Genomic DNA, 22,942 nt, shown 5'->3' on the forward strand with positions numbered 1-22,942 from the left:
ATTTTTAAATTGACTCATCCTTTATTAAATGGCCATAAAAGAATTTTCAGAAGACAGAATAACAAGAATGTCATTATAAGACTTTTCGAGAAAGATTAGTGTTCCATATGGGATTCGCTGGATTTTATAATAAAAAAAGTAAACAAGAAAATATAAAACTGTAACGCTTTCATGGTCTAAGAAATTTCGTGACAATTATACAAGAATCTTGGTTATTTAAAGTCAAGAATGTTGCAGCTCTCCAAGACCTTAGAAGATGCAGCCATAACAGCAATATACTGCAAAAGACCAATTGAACCTTGAGCTTTGAGGTTTCACTTGCTAGAGAGGAATTCAGAAGTTTGTGGTGCATTTTCATAGTAAAGATCCAAAATGCCATGAAAAAACATGACATTGCCCACATCACATCTGCACTTGAGAGAGAGAGAGAGAGAGAGAGAGAGAGAGAGAGAGAGAGAGAGAGAGAGAAGCAGTCCCAGGTTACTGACAATGTAGCACCATCCTGAATTCTGATTTAATTGTACAAGCATATCTTGGTGATGATTCGTCTTGCACATTCTTTCGTGGCCCTAGAATGAACTTTTTGCTAGTATCTTTGTTTCCCATTTTCACCCTTGTCTTATATTTTAATTATGTAATATTTCCTCTCGATGATTCTCAGCACTTATTGGAAATCTATTGTTTTTCAAATAATTTCTAACGGAACATTTTGGTTTATAATATATCGGACCAGAGATAAACATTCACAAATGATGCTGATAGCCTGAAGTGCCAGGTATCCTTTACTGTATAGTCGTGACTAAGTAATTCAACCCATCCTACTAATAACTGAGTGACTGAAATCACTGGAACACGGTTGTAGCTAATAACCGAATCTATGTCCAAAGAAAATTAATTCTTGACCTCTTATGGAATGAACGTTTAGGACGATTTACCAGTAGGTTTTTATGCTGCATTTGCTCTTTATAAGTTTTCGAGAACCTGCACCACTAAAAGGCTTTTATTTTTCTGTGGTAAAAACGTTAACGCGATAAATAAAAAAAAAAAAAGCAGTCGGGAACGCCCCGGAGGTGCAGGAAATATGGGTGATACAAACGACGTAGGGGAAGATGAAAAAACATGCTTTCTATATTTTTCTTCTGGAGGTCCTGTTTTTTTGTTTTTTTTTTAATCTAAATAGGAGAGAGCATTAAATGAATGAATATCGGCAAAATAAAAAACACCGAACAGACTTTACGTAAGTTAATATCCATTAGCCACGAGAAGGAAAAAACTGGGCAATCAGAGCAAAAACAAGATGGAAATTAATGCTCAGAACAAACCCAACACACTATGATTTAGTCAACAAAGAATGAGTGAAAGTCGACACCACGATAAATATAACACAATCGGCAACAAAAGTAATGCAATCATGACGGAGGCCTCAAGAGGGATGTCAACACTACTTTGCGGTATCAAGCGCACAATACATATATTAGACTTCGGCCACTAATTTCAGCTTTTTTTTTTTTTTTTTTTTTCTGTAGTTCATAAATAGCAGACGCAGGCTGCTTTTTGTTATTCAGCAAAACAACGCTTAGTAATAATAATAAAATGCTACTTCTGGGAAAGCTGACCGAAAAGGTAGAGATATTGGCATCGAACGTAACTTGAAAATTAAAAAATCAAGATAGAGAATAAGAATGAAATCGATAATTGAAATAAGCAACAGACCAACCCCTTGGAGGCAGAACGTTGTAAGAATCAGGAAAAACTTAAACTAAAATTTTCACAATCTTTAGTATAATACGAAAGCTATTTGTAAACGAAACAAAACAAAAAAAATAAACAGTGATATTCATCACACATGGAAAATTCTCATAATACTGAACAAATTAAGTATTATGCAATTATTTTTTTACTAGTTTGCACGTCTTTATTCACTTCATTCCTGTCGTTTAAGGGTAAACCACATATTAAGAACAAAATCCGTGACAAGACAGAAACGACAGAAGACGGGAGGGAAATGAAAGCACATTAGAGAACTATACAAGGGTACAGAAAGGCCATTAGCTTAAGGAACATTTAAAAGGAAATCAGTGGGTGGGAAGGGCGAAGGGGAATTATGTTTGCCTCGCTCCCTCTAAACACACAATCCATCCAGGCAACTCTGCCATGCGGTCAACATGATACGAAAGGTGGAAATGTTCAGTTCTCAATATGACTCACAACAGAAATGAGTAAATGAACTGAGAAAGTATGAGGTTGTGTATCTTTACGCTCTTCATTATCAATTTAAAAACTGTTTAGAAATTACGAGGTTGAGTATCTTTAGGCTCTTCATTATCAATTTAAAAACGGTTTAGAAAGTATGAGGTTGTGTATCTTCAGGCTCTTCATTATCAATTTAAAAATTGTCTAGAAAGTAGGAGGTTATGCATCTTAGGCTCTTCATTATCAATTTAAAAACTGTTTAGAAAGTATGAGGTTGTGTATCTTTAGGCTCTTCATTATCAATTTAAAAACTGTTTAGAAAGTTTGAGGTTGTGTATCTTCAGGCTCTTCATTATCAATTTAAAAATTGTCTAGAAAGTATGAGGTTATGCATCTTAGGCTCTTCATTATCAATTTGAAAACTGTTTAGAAAGTATGAGGTTGTGTATCTTTAGGCTCTTCATTATCAATTTAAAAACTGTTTAGAAAGTTTGAGGTTGTGTATCTTCAGGCTCTTCATTATCAATTTAAAAATTGTCTAGAAAGTATGAGGTTATGCATCTTAGCCTCTTCATTATCAATTTAAAAACTGTTTAGAAAGTATGAGGTTGTGTATCTTTAGGCTCTTCATTATCAGTTTAAAAACTGTTTAGAAAGTATGAGGTTTTGTATCTTCAGGCTCTTCATTATCAATTTAAAAATTGTCTAGAAAGTATGAGGTTATGCATCTTAGGCTCTTCATTATCAGTTTAAAAAATGTCTAGAAAGTATGAGGTTGTGTATCTTTAGGCTCTTCATTATCAATTTTAAAAATGTCTAGAAAGTATGAGGTGTGTATCTTTAGGCTCTTCATTATCAATTTAAAAATTGTCTAGAAAGTATGAGGTTATGCATCTTAGGCTCTTCATTATCAATTTAAAAACTGTTTAGAAAGTATGAGGTTGTGTATCTTTAGGCTCTTCATTATCAATTTAAAAAATGTCTAGAAAGTATGAGGTGTGTATCTTTAGGCTCTTCATTATCAATTTAAAATATGTCTGAGTATAAATAACAGATTATAGCTGTCCTTAGATGAAAACCGAATTATGGCGTATAAGGAATGTAATCAATTAAAAGACACACTTTCTGCCTCAAAACTTGAAAATGATATCATTGCTTGTCAATGTTTACCAAGATTTGCCCTCACAGCAGTGGCGGAAAGCATACCACGAGTCAGACCCTAGCAGTAATAGACTAATCAAGAAATTTTAAATGGATTTGAATTTTTAGATTCTACCAATATATACAGTGTGATCGGCAACAATGATCATACCGAAAATTTTATAAGTAGGACGCAACAAAATATCTGATATACAACTAAGCTCGCAATAATTTGACTACTCTAGCCTTTTTTTTATTACGTAATCTTTCCTTCCTTTTATTTCTTTTTACTTGGAAGTACGATAAAGCAGCATTTGGCGATCCACAAAACCCTAATTTCATTCCTAAAATGCATGTAACCCTTTAATTTTAGCTGGTTGTTCAAAAATGCTAAAATAAAATTACAATGAAATTGAAATCTGAACACTTTCGATGGACAACTGTAATGCAATATGAAAACGTTATTTCATCATCACATTTTCAAAGTTACAATTCTTGAGCTGGCTGAAACATTCAAAGTAACTGAGTGTTAAGAAGTGCACCAAACGATTCACTGAATAGTTCTGAAACTGACTTTTGATTTCGTGGTATGCCAAATAAAAGAATGCATAAGGTATTCCGTACGATCTGACTTATAAAATTTCATCTTAGTAACACCGAGTCACTTTTTATAACACTGGCTTTCGCTGTTGAATAACATTATGTATAACCAAACATTACAAAGCCTCTCCTGTTTATGAGAATTATAAATTTACATGCACGAGGTTGCAATTCCATTTTAGAAATCCATGAAATAACCTGACGTGGGCCTTTTGTAAAAACACATATGTACATCCACGGTAATTACAGAAGCATATACTTGTGAATAGTCATACACGCAGACGTAAACACACGCATTTATTATATATATATATATATATATATATGTGTGTGTGTGTGTGTGTGTGTGTGTGTTTGTTTGTATGTATGTATACATATGAGTGTGTGCGTTTGTATTTCCCCCTGCATATAATTGCCCTTCGATCATTTTTCAGCAAAATCATACAACCCAGATCCTTCAGTGTCCCATCTTATAGCATTTGTGAAAACACTTTGGTGTATACGGGAGAAAACTGGATCACCATCAAACAACATTTAGCAACAGAACTTTTCCCAAGCGGAAGATAAAAGTCACGTTAAAAGGATTCGATGTTGCGGATTAAAGGCATAATAAACTAGTTCTTCCACTACCCTTCTTGCGTACTGGTTAACCGTGAAGTCCACAAGGTAGCATCATCCTAACCTGGATCTCATCCCCAAATGTTTTTGATCTAGCTCAATGAAAACTCTTTCAAGGCTTTATTCTTTTGATTTATATTCCTTCACTCATCATACGATATTTCTTTCATGATGATGATACACAGTATTTTACATCTTGATGATACACAATTTTTTAAATGTTAAGTTCATCTCTAATGACGGCTGCACGTAAAATCAAAAATAAACTTCACTGCCAATTCTTACGAACAACACATTAAAAGTCAGTCAAACGTAAAGGTCGATTGCTAAAGTCTGTATATGTTGTTTCTCTGATTATAGTATATATATATATATATATATATATATATATATATATATATATATATATATATATATATATATATATATATATATATATACATACATATATATATATATATATATGTATATATATAGTGTATACATACGTATATATATGTATATGTATATGTGTGTGTATGAACGAACTTTTGTGCGGATAAATGGAAACAAAGGAAAGTGGAAGGAAGTGAAAATGATTGTTAATATGTTTATGGTTACACATGCATACAACCAGTCGGTGTATATATACAAGTGTATGCATGTGAGGTTATTTATTTGCAAAAATATATAAGCTATAAATGTGCGTTATACTCCCTCGAACCCTCCTCTCCAATCGGTGACCCTCCCCTGGTGTTGCTGTGTATCGAAAACGTTGCTAAGGTCAACGCCCACGAATTAACGTTTGAAGTATGGTGTTCAAACGATACGTCTTGAATATATAATAAGCATAATTATCGTTTTCAGCGGCCTGACGTATATTTAGTATTAGAAAGAAATCGAAAAATTACAAGTTTTCGAGATGAAATCTATAAGAAAAACATTAAAATCCGGTAAACCATTGTCTTTAGAGATGTTAGAAATAGAACTTGGCTATATTGTTCCAAGAAATTTAAAAATAAATACATATGAAAATAAATGAATAAGTAGGCTAACATATACAGTTGTTTATTTATCCAGAACATTAAATAAATCATTTTGGGAATAAATAAATAAAATTAAACATCTGGGAGCAGTCGACCACCACCCCAATTATTTGTTTTGCCGTAATTCCCCGTGCCTGGGCCAGGAAAGGGGCGAGAAGGACCCCCAAAGTCTAGCCGATGTCTAGGCTACAAATGAGTTCTCTGGGGTGAGAGAGAATCTCTCTCTCTTTCTCTCTCAGTATCTCTTCTTCCTATAAGAGTCAGTGTAAATCTTTTCAAAAGGTTCCGACATTACCGTCTACTTTCCTTTAAATGTTATTTTTTCTCACTCCGAAAGCCTTTCTCGTGTTCTTATTTTGGGTCTTTTATTTTTCACTGAGATATGTATATATACAGTATATATATATATATATATATATATATATATATATATATATATATATATATATATATATATGTGTGTGTGTGTGTGTGTGTGTGTGTGTGTGTGTGTGTGTGTGTGTGTGTGTGTGTGTACATACAAAACACAAAGAACATGCATGTGTACCCATACTTGCCACATCCATGCACAAATTCTCGTTCCTCTTCCATCTCTCTCTCTCTCTCTCTCTCTCTCTCTCTCTCTCTCTCTCTCTCTCTCTCTATTTGTGATGTTTCTCGCTATTCCCGGCTGGTGAGGTGTATTGATTTTTGAGGCTGGCTTATACTCTACGCTACTCATCTACCTATATTCTCGTGTAAGGAGATAAGTAATGGATTTGCAATAATTTCCATGTAACATATGTTGAATTTATAAATGAAACAGTGTAGCACTTTTGAAACACTTAAGCGCATAACAAGGTATATTTAAAAAGCATTTCGTCAAATAATATTCACTAAATTATATGTTTTTATTATTCTTTTGACTAGTGAGTTTCTTGAAAAATATTATGTTCTTTAAACGTAACATAGAAGAAGTCTTTTCTTGTTGCCATGTGCAAATATTTACAACTTGCAGACAACCTATTCACATGACATATCATTCTCTCTTCATTTGTTCACTAACACTTTGTGATATCTCATTTCATATTAACACAATTTCACCAAGTCAAGTAGTCTACCTTGGAAGACTCTCAACAGAGGCTTGCACACCGTAAGACTGTTTATTTGAAACTGAAATGTATACTCGCGAGTTGAGACCATGCCGAGTTCCAGGCCGGGATTCATCTTGACTAACTCTCACGTTTTTCGGGACGCTGCCCACGCTTCTTTTTATTTATTGTTAGTTCATTTACAACCTAGGTAATGCAATCGAAGACCTTAAAAACAACATTTTATTGATAGCAGAACTTATTGTGATTAAACCACTGCTTATTACCAAAAGATAAAAATCCCAAATACGTGAGAATTCAGCTATTGTTGGCGAGCGACTTGCGATGTACTGGGGAGGCGCGATCTACAGCCAACCAGGACCCGCTTTTGAGATGGTTTACAAGAATTTTGACATTAAGAAAAGGACATAACAAGTAATAGTTGACACTCTTTTGTTGCAAGGTCCTGTCGTTGTTGTCGGCGACTCGAACATTTTCTGGAATGTCTCTGGAACCTCTCTAATTACTCATAACTAATATATACTGTATATACCGTATATATATATAGTGTATGTTTATATAAAGCATGAGGTTTTGTCACTTATAAGCAAGTGACTTTTTCAAATTTACATCATGGCTGAATACTTGCTAAGAAAACGGAGGGTTGCAAAATTCTAGTATATATTGACGACATAAAGAGGTAAATTATATTAAATAAAAAAAATTTTGTTAAAAGCAAATTGTTTGTTTGGCATTAAATGCTGTCGGAGTAAAGATAATCGATAAGATAAAGAGGATAAGGGAGTGTCTTCTTGGTATCTCACAAGAATAAGCTTGGTATAATGGCATATTGGGGTTGAAGGAATTTGTGGTAAGACATTTTGAAGTGTGAAATGTGATTTTAATGAATGATGAAACAGTAGCGTTAGCTGGTGCTCGAGGGGAAGCGCTGTAAAATCCGATGGATGTTTGGTAGTCTACATCAAGGGTGAAGGTGGAAGGCTTCATTACCTGGAAGACCAAGACTGAGAAGACGAGAAGTAGAGAACACCAGAAGTAACTCAAGGAGGCTTTACAACATGAATAATACACAATAAAAGTTTAGCTTTTCCTTCTTAACATGGTTTTAAGCATCCAGTAAAACGATAAACTAAAAGTAAAAAAAAAAAAGCATTGGTAATAACAATATCGGTTCCTTGCCAGATCGAGAACGCTGTGGCCTTTTGAATCAAAGTTCACTTACTTGAGTCCTCCACATAGAGAAAGCTTGGATAGAATTACTCTTTCTGTGTGAGAGCAAAACAGACTTCCGTAAGGGGAAATAGCTAATAATAATAACAATAATAGCCATAGTAATAATAATAATAAATAGAACCCCAAATACTGCACAGAAGTCGCTACCTCCAGGATCAACCAAAACGTCCAGTCCTTCATAACATTCACTTCAAGAACGTGTCGTTCTCTGTCTTCCTAGTTGTTTCTTGAGTCATTTAAAATTTAATAGAAGTGGACGTCATATTTCAAAGAAAGAATTCCATTAACATAAAATTCTCTTATAATGAAAGAGCTGATCCGTTCTTCACCAGAAAATGAACAGATAGATAAGTAAATATTGATTCGTTAAGCTTTCAAGAAACCTATTCACAAAGCAGCGTATGTCCTCTATTGTGAATGACCATAATACTACTTGTCAACAGCAGGCTTGTAAGTAATGATATGTAACACTGTTACTGCAATAATTTACATAAACAACCCGGTAATATATCAAACACTGCCGCCTTAGTGTGAGTAGAGACGATAAAATTAAATCCTTAGAGAGGCTGGAGAGACGGTGGTTTTGTGTAAGTGCATATCGCTACTTGTCATGAAAAGTGTATTAGTAAACGAAGATTGCTAGGTTATCATACAAGCAATCGTTTAATACACAGTCTTTATCCTTTGTTTTAAGAGATCATTGTATTTGAAAAAATTAATAACATAGGGGTCGCTTCTCTCTCTCTCTCTCTCTCTCTCTCTCTCTCTCTCTCTCTCTCTCTCCCTCGTTCATTTGCATGAAAGTATCTAATGCCGTTCGTCTAGCTACTGTCACCAACACCCAGGGCGTTCACAAAAACCCCTTTCCATATGCAAACTCTGTGCCAAGACATCCATTCTGCCGTTGAGTGAGTGGCTGAAGATAACATCAACAGTCTCACCAAGAACAGTGAGTTGCTCATCCGTTTCTGAGGGGATAAAGAGATGGCGCTGATGAGTTACAAAGACCGGGATGAAACTAATGCGGCTGGTTCAGCGGTCCGGGACAAATGTGGGAAATCGCTTTATTTTCTTCCTTTCTTTCTTTCTTTGAGTACTTCCATGAATTTAATAAGCGTTATTAGGACTGGTGCAGTGTCTCTACTCGGATGGGGACGCATCATGAAAAGGTATGGTTTTTGTTTGGATTATTGGAGATGTCTGTATGCTAAGGAAAAGGAAGTAAGAATTCATAGTTTTGTGCTTTAGTAATATGCGTTTAAACAGACTGGAAAGTTTATTCACTTTAGGAAGATATATTAAATAAACAATAGAAAAAATAATTATTATTTTCTAAGTAGTCTCTCTCTCTCTCTCTCTCTCTCTCTCTCTCTCTCTCTGTGTGTGTGTGTGTGTGTGTGTGTGTGTTCTATCATATTTCTACTGCGTCTTTCGTAGCACAGTACGAAACCGGTTTTGTCCATAAGTGGTTGATTCCGTCTACCCACAGGCGAACCTCGTAGGGGGTTAGTGCCGTCAGTGTACCTCATGCAGTGCACTGTAGGCATTGCTTAAGTTCTTTGCAGCGTGCCTTCGGCTCCTAGCTGCAACCGCTTTCGTTCCTTTGACTGTACCTCCTTTCATATTCTCTTCCTTCCATCTTACTTTCCACCCTCTCCTAACAGTTGATTCATAGTGTAACTGCGAGGTTTTCCTCCTGTTACCCTTTTCAAACCTTTACTGCCAATTTCCGTTTTAGCGCTGAAAGACCGCATAGGTCCCAGTGCTTGGCCTTTGGCCTAATTTTTATTTTCAGCTCACCGGGGAAAATCACTCCGTTTGACATTGAAGGTTAGTTAGTTATAAATGATTTGTTTAACCAGACCTCTGAACTCTTGTTAAACAAATCATTTATAACTAACTGACATTGAAGGAACAATAAACTTCTTTTTAGGCGAAAGTATTTCCGTTGAATACTATCATTGAACTTCTGGCGTCTATAATGCACACCTAATTAGTTCCTAAGCTTGTTTGTTTCTTATTAATTCAGCATCACTTTTAGTGCAGCAGATGCTGTAAAAAGATCATCACTCGAAAGGCAGTAATTGGCATAACTGCCCCCACTTTGTTTCCACTTCTTTCGAACTTCTTGCCATTTTCATTACTCATAATCTCTAAAATATTTTCTCTGTCTTACCTTAAGCCAGCTCTCACTGGACGAAATTGAAGATAATCTGTTTATCTAGCTTTTCGAAGTGACAGAAGTGCCCCTCAAAGATGGAAGGCCATAAATGTTATACGAAATAAAAAGTAGGAAGAGAATTCCAAAGCCCGTCGGTTGAGAGCACGAAGTCATCACCATACCGAACAATGAGAGGAAGTATGGGAGGTATTGGTCTGACGAGTGTTACGAGACGGTTTGAGACGATTGTGTATATATGTATATATATATATATATATATATATATATATATATATATATATATATATATATATATATATATATATATATATATATATATTTTAAATGTGTGATTATAATATATGATTATATACATATATATCTATATATACATTATTATATATATATATATATATATATATATATATATATATATATATATATATATATATATATATATATATATATATATATACATACAGGATGTTTCGATATTAGAGGCTCCCCCCACTCTACAGCATACTCTGATACTGATATGGACAAAAACAAAAGTAATTAAGAACAGGTATTTATTTAAGTTTCTCTCTGAGTATTTAATATTTTGTGTGGCCTCCATCTGCCTGTACCACAGCCTGCATTCTTGAGGGTATGATTTCAGCAAATCGCAAAAAAGTTGAGACTCAAACTCTATTTCCCTGAGCACTTCAGTCACCTCTCTTCGCAGGTCGTCGAGGCTTGGTATACCATCATAGTTCACTGTGTGCGCTTCAGCACAATCCTTTAGGATACTGCCAATGTTTTCACACACATTAAGGTCAGGGGAACTACCTGAAAATTCACTTGACGAGAAGAAATCGATACCACTGTCTCGAAGCAGTTCCTGTGTCTGAAGAGCCTTGAAACATGGTGCCTTATCGTGCAAAAATGTGACTTCTTCAACAGATAACACATTTTCAGGATCTTTGAGGAAAGGAAATACTCTACCAGTAAGCACAGTTTCTCTGAAGTATTCGCCATTCCATGACTGTCCTTTTTCTGTGATGATCCACATTAAGCGTTTGGCTGTGAAACAGGGAAAAATTCCCAAACATTCAGGAAATTTCACAACTTGGCGATAGCGCATGTCATCGCTGATATCATCCAACTTTGCAGCCCAAGTGATGTCATTTTTATGATTTGGCTTCCTGCCTGTGTAAATGAAGAATTCATCTGATGCGGCAACATGGAGAAAGTCAGCTTCATCCCAGTCTTTAAGGTTGGGATTGCCGAGTGATGTTGGGCTTGCTGATAACATGAAATGGCTTGATACCAGATTTTTTCAACTCACAATATACAGCACTATAACTTCTCTTCTTTCCCCTTTTTGTTTCTAGTTCAAGCGCCAATTTACGTAAAGACTTCCTTGGTCTACCCACTGCCTCAGCTATGATGTCTTTTGACTCCTGAGAAAGGACTTCAGGCCTTCCAAGATTTTCACTCTTTTCGCGATGACAGTCATATGGATTTTTGTTCCAGTTTCTTTTAACAAAGGATTCATCTCTTTTAATGTATTTAGCTATTCAGGAACGTGAAATGAAGGATGCGCCAGCATCCCTGGCCTCTCTGAAAGTTATAGTCCAGATTCGGTCAATCCATTTGATTTTCTCCAAGTCGTTAGGCATGGCTGTATCTAACTCCGTCACTCAGTCTGAAAATACAAGAAATATAAAATGAAAAATAGCTTAATAGAAACTTGAAATAATGTACTTGGAGATAGGCTATAGCAGAAAACTTCATAACTTTCCATTTGTTCTGTGGAGGGGGGGCCTCTAATTTCGAAACACCCGGTATTTATATGTATATATATATATATATATATATATATATATATATATATATATATATATATATATATATATATATATATATATATATTATTCGTTACTGAATCTGGTTCAAGGGTATTTGGCAGCAGGCTTAGCTGATAAGACGGCTTGGCGATATGTTTCTATGATAGAAAAAGCATTCATGTACTGACCTTTGAGTCAGCACAACAGAGAGGCTCAGTAGTTTTTTGTTTTCCGTTTGGCATTAATCAAAATGACTAATTCATTCTTATTTACTCAGAAATAAAGCTAATATAGCAATGTGTTTTATTGTTAGGATTTCATCAATATATTAATTAACATTATTATTAAAACTAAACAAGAGAGAATTAGTTTCCAACATGCACGTGAACTTGACTGAGGAACTCGGTTACTAAAATTCTAAATACGAATAATCTTAGCTCTGTTGTTTCTAAATTCATCTTTATTCTAAACTATCACAACAAAAGCCCACGTTCGAAACCTGGCCGGGCCAGATGAATTATCAGTTATAGTACCCCCTGGATGAAAGTTATTCCAAAGATAAGGTGAATTCGGTACCTTACCTATAACACTTCCATATATTACTTTCAATATTAAGCAACAAATAACTCGTTAATATGGAATTCATTTTCCCTTGGAAATTACTGACACCTAAAGGAGCCATTTATTATAATTGCTCTCTTTCATGATGGCTGAATGGTTATGGTTACTGCCATTCTACTTCCAACCCCACAAGGAATATGTCTGAATCCAAGTCAGTGTAAGAGAACTTATCATAAATAATCCTCTTAAGGTGTAAGCTATTACCAAGGTAAAGTAAATCCGATATTAATGTCTTATTAGTGACGACATATATAAATATATGTGTGTATACATATAAAACGTATAAATACACACACAGAAATATATGTATACAGTCTGTATATATATATATATATATATATATATATATATATATATATATATATATATATATATATATATATATATATATATATATATATATATATATATATATAACTTTTTTCATTCGTATGAATAAATATATCTTTCATTTCTCACATATATAAATACGCTAGCGCGAACACACGCACGCACACACACATGCTCTCACATTAGCACACATTTCTATTATGTTGTAGAAGGTACTAAGGAGTGGATAGAGGGGAGCGACAGACACTGAAAGGTCCCTTAGTTACATTACAAGTCTTAATTCCTGTGATGATGACCACTGAATACGGTAGAAAAATCATGTGGAATATGCGATGAAAAACCCTAAAACTGTTAGAATATTAATAGTCAAACAAAGAGGCGGAAATGCGGTTGACGATTCATCACAAACGCCTAAAGTAAGATGTAAGAAGCTGTCACATGCGTTGCTGGTCTAGGCAGTTATTCATCTTCTTTTGGCCTCTGGCGTCATTGTTACGTGTTCTACTACAACAACTTTTTTATGTTTGGAAGTAACGAGTCTAAGAAATCAATAGCAGACGCAAACAAAGCAAGAATATGTTCGTGAATACTTGTACTTAATTAAACTTTTTCATCACCTTTTTTTTTATTTGAAATTTCTAATCTCTTGTATTTTTATGTAATTTCATTTTGACAATTCTACATGAATCGCATTCTTTTCTTTCATTCACAGGGACTTCTATGCCTATTGGATATATCCTATCTCATTTACATTTCTAGCTTTGAAAGCAGGCTAATTCATTTACGTAAACCTTGCAGGCCTCTCATTAACCTTATTATCAGCACCATGATTTAGTCTGATGTTATGCCCGTAATACGTTAATTTACATATATTCATGAATGCATGATAAGCTAATCACGCTACAAATCAGGTTTCCAACGCTGGTTTACGGTATGAGATCGACTTTGACCTGATATATATACCGTACATGCATGCTTTGTGTGCGTGTGTCTGTGCCCTAGACAATGCCTTCTGCAAGTATTCTCATATCTTGTATTATTTACCTTAAGAACAATTTGTATATCTGTTTTAAATCCTTCTGATACTTGTTCAGCTTTACCCTAGATTTCTAACTCCTCTTTCATTCACATCCATTTTCACTCAAGCCGATGAAGTTACATGCGAGATGCCTCAGGGTAGTGTGACTGTGCAACAAATTGACTGACCAGGGTATGTAAATAATAGCTGGATTAGGACAAGGTCCCAAGAGTAAAATCAGGTAGATGCGATAGTGAGAAGTATGGTGGCATAACATTACTCTTCAGTAACATTACACTTAAGAAAGTATATGGTAGGACTCTCACTGAGGAAGTAATGAAGATAACAGAAGAAATAATATGGAGAAGAGCTGTATAGGTTGAGACAGTGATGGTATGGAAATCAGTTGTTCGTTATGAAGGTTTAGAATAAAGGGAACGCTGTTGGTGCCATAATGGACCTGGAAAATCTTGTGATAAAACTAATAAAGACAATGTGGATGGTGCGGAGGATGGATGCATGGTGAAGAAAGTAATATTTTGAGAGTTATATGAAGCTTTCATGATGAAACCGAAGTTTTTGTTACAATATGCATCATGAGAGTGACTAGTTGGTTATGTTATGTCTCCATGGCTGTTTAATCTTTTATAGATGAAGTGAGGAGGATGTGCTTGTGAGAAGGGTGTACCTTTCTAAATTTTGGAACTGTTGACCAAACCCCGTGTTGGAATAGAGAAACTTTAGTACTCAGGAAGCACTAGAAAACAGGGTAGGTGCTTCAACAGTTTGCCAGTGAGCCATCTGCGCAGGTATATCTAGATGTTGATTTTACGGAAGTTTCTTGTAAAGGTGGCTCATTTAGCAGATAAAGAACGATATTGATGGTGAATTTCGACGAACTTTTCCTAAAATCACTCGGATATATATATATATATATATATATATATATATATATATATATATATATATATATATATATATATATATATATATATATATATGTGTGTGTGTGTGTGTGTGTGTGTATATATATATATATATTCTTATAAATATTATACTGTTTGACCTCTCTTCCTTGATTTAGTAGAAATATAACTAAAAACAAAGAAAAGAAAGCACCAAAAAAGCTTTCTCTGTGTAAAGCAGTTTGGGGGAGGGAAGCCAGAGAGCTGGTTGTTGTGTTTCAAAATGCCAACCATTGTCGATGGATTATAAGTTTAGTTTAGGGATCTATCCAACAGGGTAGGTTTTACTTGGGCCACCTTTAGTTAGGGTATGCTTAAGCTCACTTTACGATGACCTTCGTACTGGCAAGTTTTTTGTCATTTTTCAGGCTACCCGCTGACCATTAAGTGGGAGGATCTTCCAAGCAAACCCCCACGCACGTTTGACCCAGCTCGTCAGGCCATCGTTGGAGTGAGAGCACAAGCACCGTCTCTCCCTCTCTATCTCTCTCAGCCGGGGAAATTGCCTTTGGGCAGACCCAGGGCTTCTGATGCAATTGATCACTGTATTATCTTCTCTAAGGTAAGTCTGAAGATGACAATTACTCCCCGTTCCTCCCTTTAGATCTCCCCCTTATTTTCTGTTTCAAGTTTCTCTCTTAACGGTCACTGACTAAGGAAATCCTATTAAAACCATATCCCATTTAGGAAGTCAATTATATGAAGTACTGTACAATTAGTGTTGCTTAGTGAGATTGCATAAAATGTCCTCCATGGTGTTAACATAATATCCTTGATTTAGGATACACCCCTTGCAGTCAATTAATGATAAGTAAGAGGTCCTGGAACCCAAGTGTTATCTGGATACATCTCTTCCAGAATCGGGCACGCCTTGGAACCTGGTCACAGTCTCGTTTGGAGAAGGACTAGCAACAATATACTTGAGTCTAGTGCTTAGAATTGCTTATAAGAGTGTCACAAGAGTTTTCTCAGCTGTTGTGTTATCCCCTAACGTATGTTGAAATATCGTATGTCGGAAGTGGGACGAAGTTCGAGCTGTTATTAGCTCCTGTAAGATTTTTTATTTCATTCACTTTTTTGTTGAACTAGATGGTTGAGTGATGTGGTTTATTTAATTCATGTGTTCAGGATAAATCAATATACTCAATGACCTAGTTTCAACTGGTCACCAAATCTAATTAAGTTAATTTTCTGCCTTTTTTTGGTAACCTCTAGCCTTAATTGATAGGATTATGTGTATCTTAGGTAAAGCAAGGCTATATGAATCACAGTAATTAATAATTAAACTCATCAGCCGAAGGACCCACGTAACAATATATATATATATATATATATATATATATATATATATATATATATATATATATATATATATATATATATATATATGTGTGTGTGTATATATGTATATATTCATATATACATTTATATATATTTATATATGTGTGTGTGTGTTATAGATATATAGGCACGTTTGCATATCATTTATGTAAATATATATATATATATATATATATATATATATATATATATATATATATATGTATGTATGTATGTATGTATGTATATATATATATACATGTGTATATACATACAGATATAGAGTGTAAAATATCCTATAAGGGAGATATGTTGAAGCGGTACTCCCACGCTAGACCCCCGAGCTGCTAGAGTAGACATTTGAATGACGTCAATTGATCCGTAGGCGTACGCGTGACTACTTTTCTTTAGTGCTCCTTCAGATGCTTTTGATATAATGAAAATGTACACAGTATAGTAGCTAAGGTAATTTTATGTATTTTGGTTTCAGTTTTTATTATATTATCTCGGCTACTGTGCAACACAAAATTTTTATGTGAATGAATTTAACCTTTGAGGGACAAGCACACTAATATGTTACACACATACAAGATGCTTCTGCCCATCGTCGAGAGGAATTTCCTCTGAACGGAGGAGCCTCACAGTTACGAAAATACACGATAAAATCTTCAATACTGGGAGATAAACGAAACAGTTTGTGTTCCGAATGGCCGCCAAGATCTAAAAATAAACCTGAACGTGAAAGAAGCTAAATGGAATCTCGTTAGCCTAACTATCCTCCTATATTTAGCACGAAGTGTTCCCGAGTTTTCCAAATCACTCTGCAAGGCTTCATTAGGAATTAACTATAGTAAGGGTCTCGTGCACTTAGACTATCTCACATCATTATACGCGTTAATTATCGGCCATTATCCGCCGCTAATTTCAGTAATAATGGTATGCATGTTACTTTTGTGTTACACTTCAATAAAATGGCATGAGCGTTATCCCATCAGACCCAATTCTCACGATTAGAATATATTTTTATTTTCACAGAGCAAATACTGATTTATTCGCCAATGACGTCATACCAGTGGATTAATTTTGTTAGTTTTAGTAACGGGCGTCTTATAATGATAGAAATAATGAGATAAAGAGAGCTTCATGGTATGACTTCCAGATTGTATTTATTTCTATAAAACTACTGTAGCTGAAATATACCTGAAATTACAATTTCTTAATGTATATTGTTTTTCACATTATATAAGTCGTTGAATCTGAGCATTTTTAATATGCATACATGTTTGAATTAGAGTGCGTTTCAACATGTGAGTTTGGCATCAACCTAGATCGTACAGAGAGGAGCCATAACGTTAGTAAAAATAATTCATTTTGAATATTCTAGTACAGGAAACTCCCTAAGAATCCTTGAAACGGATTCAAAATAAAAATTAGAATTATTTACTGTTTTCTACCTATGGCAACAGTCACCGTCAGGCCACCCGCCACGACTACGAGGTAGAGGTTAGCTCATCAAGCACGCCCTTTAGATCGAACCTCTACCTACCGCACCCCATCCCCGGAATCACTTAAAGGCCGCACGAATAAAGGCAACTGGGTGTTCACTTTCATCTGAAGAACCTCAAGGGTGCGGGAGAGTAGGTCACGAGCACTCTCCCCTATGGTGGAATAATCACTCGACTTGCAGTTTAGTATCGATCAGTGATTGAATGCCTACACGAGAGAGAGAGAGAGAGAGAGAGAGAGAGAGAGAGAGAGAGAGAATAAAGCTCTATGAATATTGAGTTTCGCTCGATGCGTTCTCAAGTTTCACTAAGGCTTATAGAATTAAAAAAAATATATATGAAATTCTAGTGCCAAATCTTTGAAACGGTTGATGTTCTCGTAGTTTTCTGCCAAGGAGTTCATTAACGATTCAGCACTTACTGTTTTATATATATTTATATATATATATATATATTATATATATATATATATATATATATATATATACAGTATATATATACATACATATATACATATATGCATATATATATAAATATACATATATACTGTATATATAAATATATATATATATATGTATATTTATATGTATATCCTTTTGTCCTCATCCCATGTACACGGTCATTGAAAGCCATCCTTTTTTATAATGCCCAAACCCATCCATGAATGAAGATAAGTAAGCGAGAATGTTATCGTTTGCAAAGATAACTGCTTATGCAAGCCTAAAAATGCATAACGCGTGTTACATTCTAAGACCATTCGTTGTGAATGTAAATGTCTGCGATGTAGGCTTAATCATATGTCTCTTGATTCATTTCCCTTGAAGTCTCTTTTTCAGCGTGACACAAGTTTCCCGATTTACTTCCCTAAAATTTGCTGCTTCGAGCAGGTTCTTGTATGCACAACAAAAACTTTTTGTGCATCGTAAAATCTTAATCCAATCTGATTCATTTGGAGAGTAAAGTATTATCTAAATTGTGTCAGTCTTTAACCCAGTTTTCCTTATTTTCATTGCCTGCATAATTGTTTACCAACAAGAATAAAAGCCCCTTTTATAACCAGTAATGAAATGTATATATTTAAATTGCCTATTTATACATCCAGTATCACAATGCAAGTAGAACTGAGTGATATAAGTCACCATTCACATTTTTTCTATAACAGTCAAGTTCCCCCAGCGGACATTGCACGTAGTGATAGCCTTTCTGCTCTACACTATGTGCGTTTTTGATCCCCACAGGAAGCGTAATCCCAGGTGCCTGGAACGTACGTTGTCCAGTCCATGACACTGTCCACTTACCCGAGGGGAATTCACACAGACACAAATACGAGACATACTGGTGTATTTATCACCCTCTGGTCAGTTAATAGCGTCATGACTTAACAGTGCGGGGCGCAGGAAAAAGCTGGGTCTCAAGTACTTACAGCATCCAGTTTTCTGAACATACATTATACAGAAATGGAAGGATAATATCTGATGCTATACCCTCTATCGGAAATTGGTTATTACGGAAAAATATGGTGTGCACACACATGTAATCACTATCCCTCTCATCTCTAAAATCAAAATATCAAGAAATACTTCTACTGATTCTTTTTGCATCTCTCACTTCAATCTTTTGCGTTCAAATTCTTTTGTATAGGTAAGCGGATACCAGTCAACATAAAGACGCCTGCCATAAAACGGATCAAAGTAGAACCGTAAAATCTATGCCTACAAATACTTTGTCCTCGTTCCGATTGCTGTCCCAATAACTTTCGTAAATTATAAATATATGTGATTTTTTTAATATTTAACTTCTTGCTATGAGTCACTGCAATCTATATAAACACTCTGACTTTCCTGGTATTTAGTGAATTCAGTACTGAGTGGCGGAATTTTCAGGACTGATCATGAAACTCAGGTCATAAAACATCTTGCACAAATCCCGAACTGACATGGGAGGCAGCTAATATTCTTGGCCTTTACTGTATATCATCTAATCCTGGGATCCACCAGTTTTCTCTCTCTCTCTCTCTCTCTCTCTCTCTCTCTCTCTCTCTCTCTCTCTCTCTCTCTCTCTCTCTCTCTCTCTCTCTCTCTGTTCCGTTACGTTTGTGCTTTCTCCACCAATTTCGTCTTCCAATCGATGTCCATAGCTTCATGTGATGACAGTATACTTTTAATTTATATTTTTCAGGGAGAGAGTACTATTTCAGCTCACAAACCTCAGCTTAATGGTAACCTATATTACTAAAGTGTTGGCTGAAAGGAAGGATATCTATCTTCCACACTCCAAGTTTTGAGTTACATATGTTTGTTTTCTGGCTATTCTTGCAAAAGAAAGAGCATAGGGTATACTTAGAAAACTTGCCGAACTCCAAGTTTTCAAGCCATCAGATTTACATGGACATCAATTCGTTTTAAAACTAAAGTCCTTGGGGTTCAGACAGCATTTGTAAAGAAAAAAGTGTGCTCTTTAAATTTGATCTCATTCTAACATTGCCTTCTTTTCTTTTGTCAAAAGTTTCTTTAAACAAAAATCAATCAAACCTTGTTTCTCCTTCTCTTCTAGTATGATGATGCGATAGCTTTTTCTGTTTTTAAAAATCTAGTCTTATTGGATCTTGGTTTTAATATTACTCTGTCACTCACCATTCTACCAACATCCTGCCTTCTATCATTTTAGTGCAGAAAATCTGTACAGTTCACAAGTATCTGTATATGAGAAAACCATTAGGGAATGATTGGGTCCGTTCTTGGTTTAGCAAGGAGTTGAAAGATGACACTGTCATGTAATTTCCCATTATTTTAAACGCCACGCCGACCTTCATTCTTTGTTTAGGAGAAATGATCTTGCACATTCTCCCTCTGGAACTTTTGATATCACTTGAACTTTTCGAAGTCTAGCATACAATTGTCAGCCAGATTCCCTATACTGTACATGCATTTATATACATATATATACATACATACATACACACACACACACACATTATATATATATATATTATATATATATATATATATATATATATATATATATATATATATTATATATATAGAATGTGTGTGTGTGTATGTGTGGGTGTTCCCTATACATGTTTTCACTCCTATATATATATATATATATATATATATATATATATATATATATATATATATATATATATATATATATATATATATAAATATGTGTGTATGTATGCGTGTGTGTGCGTGCGTGTGTCTGTGTGCGCGTGTGCGTTGGAAGGGGTATGTGAGCAAGAAATACGTTACTTTGATATCGAGAAAGAGCTTAAGAGCGTGCATCACCAAATTCCAGGGTGCGATGCATGTTAAGGGATCATTCGAAGTCTCTTTCTTCCGTTAAGGGAAGAAGAGAGAAATAAATGGCACCTTGTTTTATCTGGAAACTTTTGCATTGTGTTTATAGTTATATGCGCACTACATTCAGTGTCAGACGTCTTCAAATGTACACACTGCGAGTAAATAAACTAACTTTATGGCGACAGAAAACATTGTATAATGTCGTTACATTTAACAAAATCTTAATTCAGATTCTTAGCTTTAATTTTATTGCACTTTCATATCCTTGACCCTTTAATTATAAGAGGGCGAATAATGCCAGTTTTCCGTAAGAAAGTTAATATCTATAATTTTTCCCCTTTTCCTATTCATTATCTGAAAACCATGCAATTGCATGACATTATCAAGAATACTACGCCACGTTACATGTATGAAGTACATCATATAACGTAAATTCATCAGGTAACATGGCTCCAATCAGGTCTGGAGAAGAGAGAAAGAGAGAGAGAGAGAGCTGCATATGAATGCGCGCACATGAAAAGAGATATCTGATAGGATGAAAATTTGATGAATGGTTTCACCCTGTTGGGATAGGCTACTATTTTTTCAACGGAAAACTTATCACTCCCGCCTCTTACATTTTTCCCCTCTTCTCTCTCTCTCTCTCTCTCTCTCTCTCTCTCTCTCTCTCTCTCTCTCTCTCTCTCTCTCTCCATCCAAAATGCGAGTCACAGTCCGGTACATGATTCACTGCTGATGTCAAAAGGCAAAATGTTTTTTTTTTTTAAGGAAATGCACTCGTACTATATTTATTTCATCGCTAGGTAAGGGATAAAACGCGAACCGAGTTTCTCGGTTTTGACGTGAGAGTGCTATTACTGCGCCACAACTCAAGAGTCAGTTTAGTGCATAGTGTCAGTAGCTTGTCTAAGTCCTGAGATCCACATCAGGCCTGTTTATTACCTTTAACAGTGTACCACGATTACGGATCGTCTCTGAACATGGCTCTTACTGGCATTAAGTGGACGTAATCACATTTCTTTCCATTTAGTGTAGACAGAAAGACGCCGTGGCAGCTTTTCAAGATACATTTTGACTACTTCGGAAGATTTCCTTCCACAAAGGTGCGTTCAGTGAGGCATATTTAGATCGTTCATAACAAAGGAAAAGTAAAACACAAAACTGATAGGAAAAATGCAGGAATAAAGGAACAGAGGTGCCCGGGTATATTTGCACTTGTGCATTCGCATCGATTGCTCATTGATATTAAGGTATTCACACACATACACTGTCGTATGAATAATTCATGTATGTACTCACACTCACACACACACACACAGCTGCACATAAATCATGTTGCTATTATGTAATATATATATATATATATATATATATATATATATATATATATATATATATATATATATATATATATGTGTGTGTGTGTGTGTATATATGGATATATACATATATATATGTATGTATGTATATGTTATGCAGCCACCAATGCTTGGGATGATATTATCTGGAAATATCCCCTAAAATACAGCGAGAACGACTATAAACAGCAGTTTCGCTAAAGCCTCCTGCAAATGCCATGAAAAATTTCATTTTTATGCACGGCTTGTGGATACGGGAGTAAGACAACATGAGTGTGTTTGGCTTGCAACAAAATACATGGCTCTTTTTCTTTGTCGATAAGTACGAATGAACAACAAAAACGAATTGGTACGCTATAAAATATGTTCAAAATTCCCGGTGCTTACGCCGAGATACTTCCTGAAAGAGAATAAATAATATTTGCACTTCGTACCAAGGAAATCATCACAATGTTCGCACGCTCCCCAGAGGGAAGTAAACTAAATGTGGTGGGCAGTTCCCGTAGATTACGAGCCAGACGTGACAGGGCGAGAGATGAAACCAGCAGATTGGTCTCGGCAAGCAGCTACAATACGACCCGGAATTGCATATAAAATTACATCATGAGCACCGTACAGCTTTCAATT

General features: G+C 35.2%; 2 protein-coding genes across 10 annotated transcripts in view; one reads left to right on the plus strand and one right to left on the minus strand.

Moving 5' to 3' along the window:
- LOC136835035 (T-complex protein 1 subunit gamma-like) overlaps window positions 1-22,942 on the plus strand; it is a 772,440-nt gene that overhangs the window by 569,887 nt on the left and 179,611 nt on the right. The window lies entirely within an intron of this gene.
- vari (MAGUK p55 subfamily member vari) overlaps window positions 1-22,942 on the minus strand; it is a 197,224-nt gene that overhangs the window by 128,605 nt on the left and 45,677 nt on the right. For 2 of the 8 annotated variants that reach the window (XM_067098090.1, XM_067098054.1), the window contains exon 1: window positions 6,677-6,725. The exons of 5 other annotated variants lie outside the window; for them this stretch is intronic. Coding sequence is in view for 1 of the 3 variants with exons in the window: in XM_067098044.1 (XP_066954145.1) it covers window positions 6,677-6,782 (106 nt within the window). In the remaining 2 variants the exon portion in view is untranslated. Of the gene's footprint in view, window positions 1-6,676; window positions 6,798-22,942 lie in introns of those variants that run through there. One more of the 8 variants, XM_067098044.1, reaches the window with a different exon arrangement.

This window comes from Macrobrachium rosenbergii, chromosome 4 (genome assembly GCF_040412425.1).
Source record: "Macrobrachium rosenbergii isolate ZJJX-2024 chromosome 4, ASM4041242v1, whole genome shotgun sequence".
Classification (NCBI taxonomy): Eukaryota; Metazoa; Arthropoda; class Malacostraca; order Decapoda; family Palaemonidae; genus Macrobrachium; species Macrobrachium rosenbergii.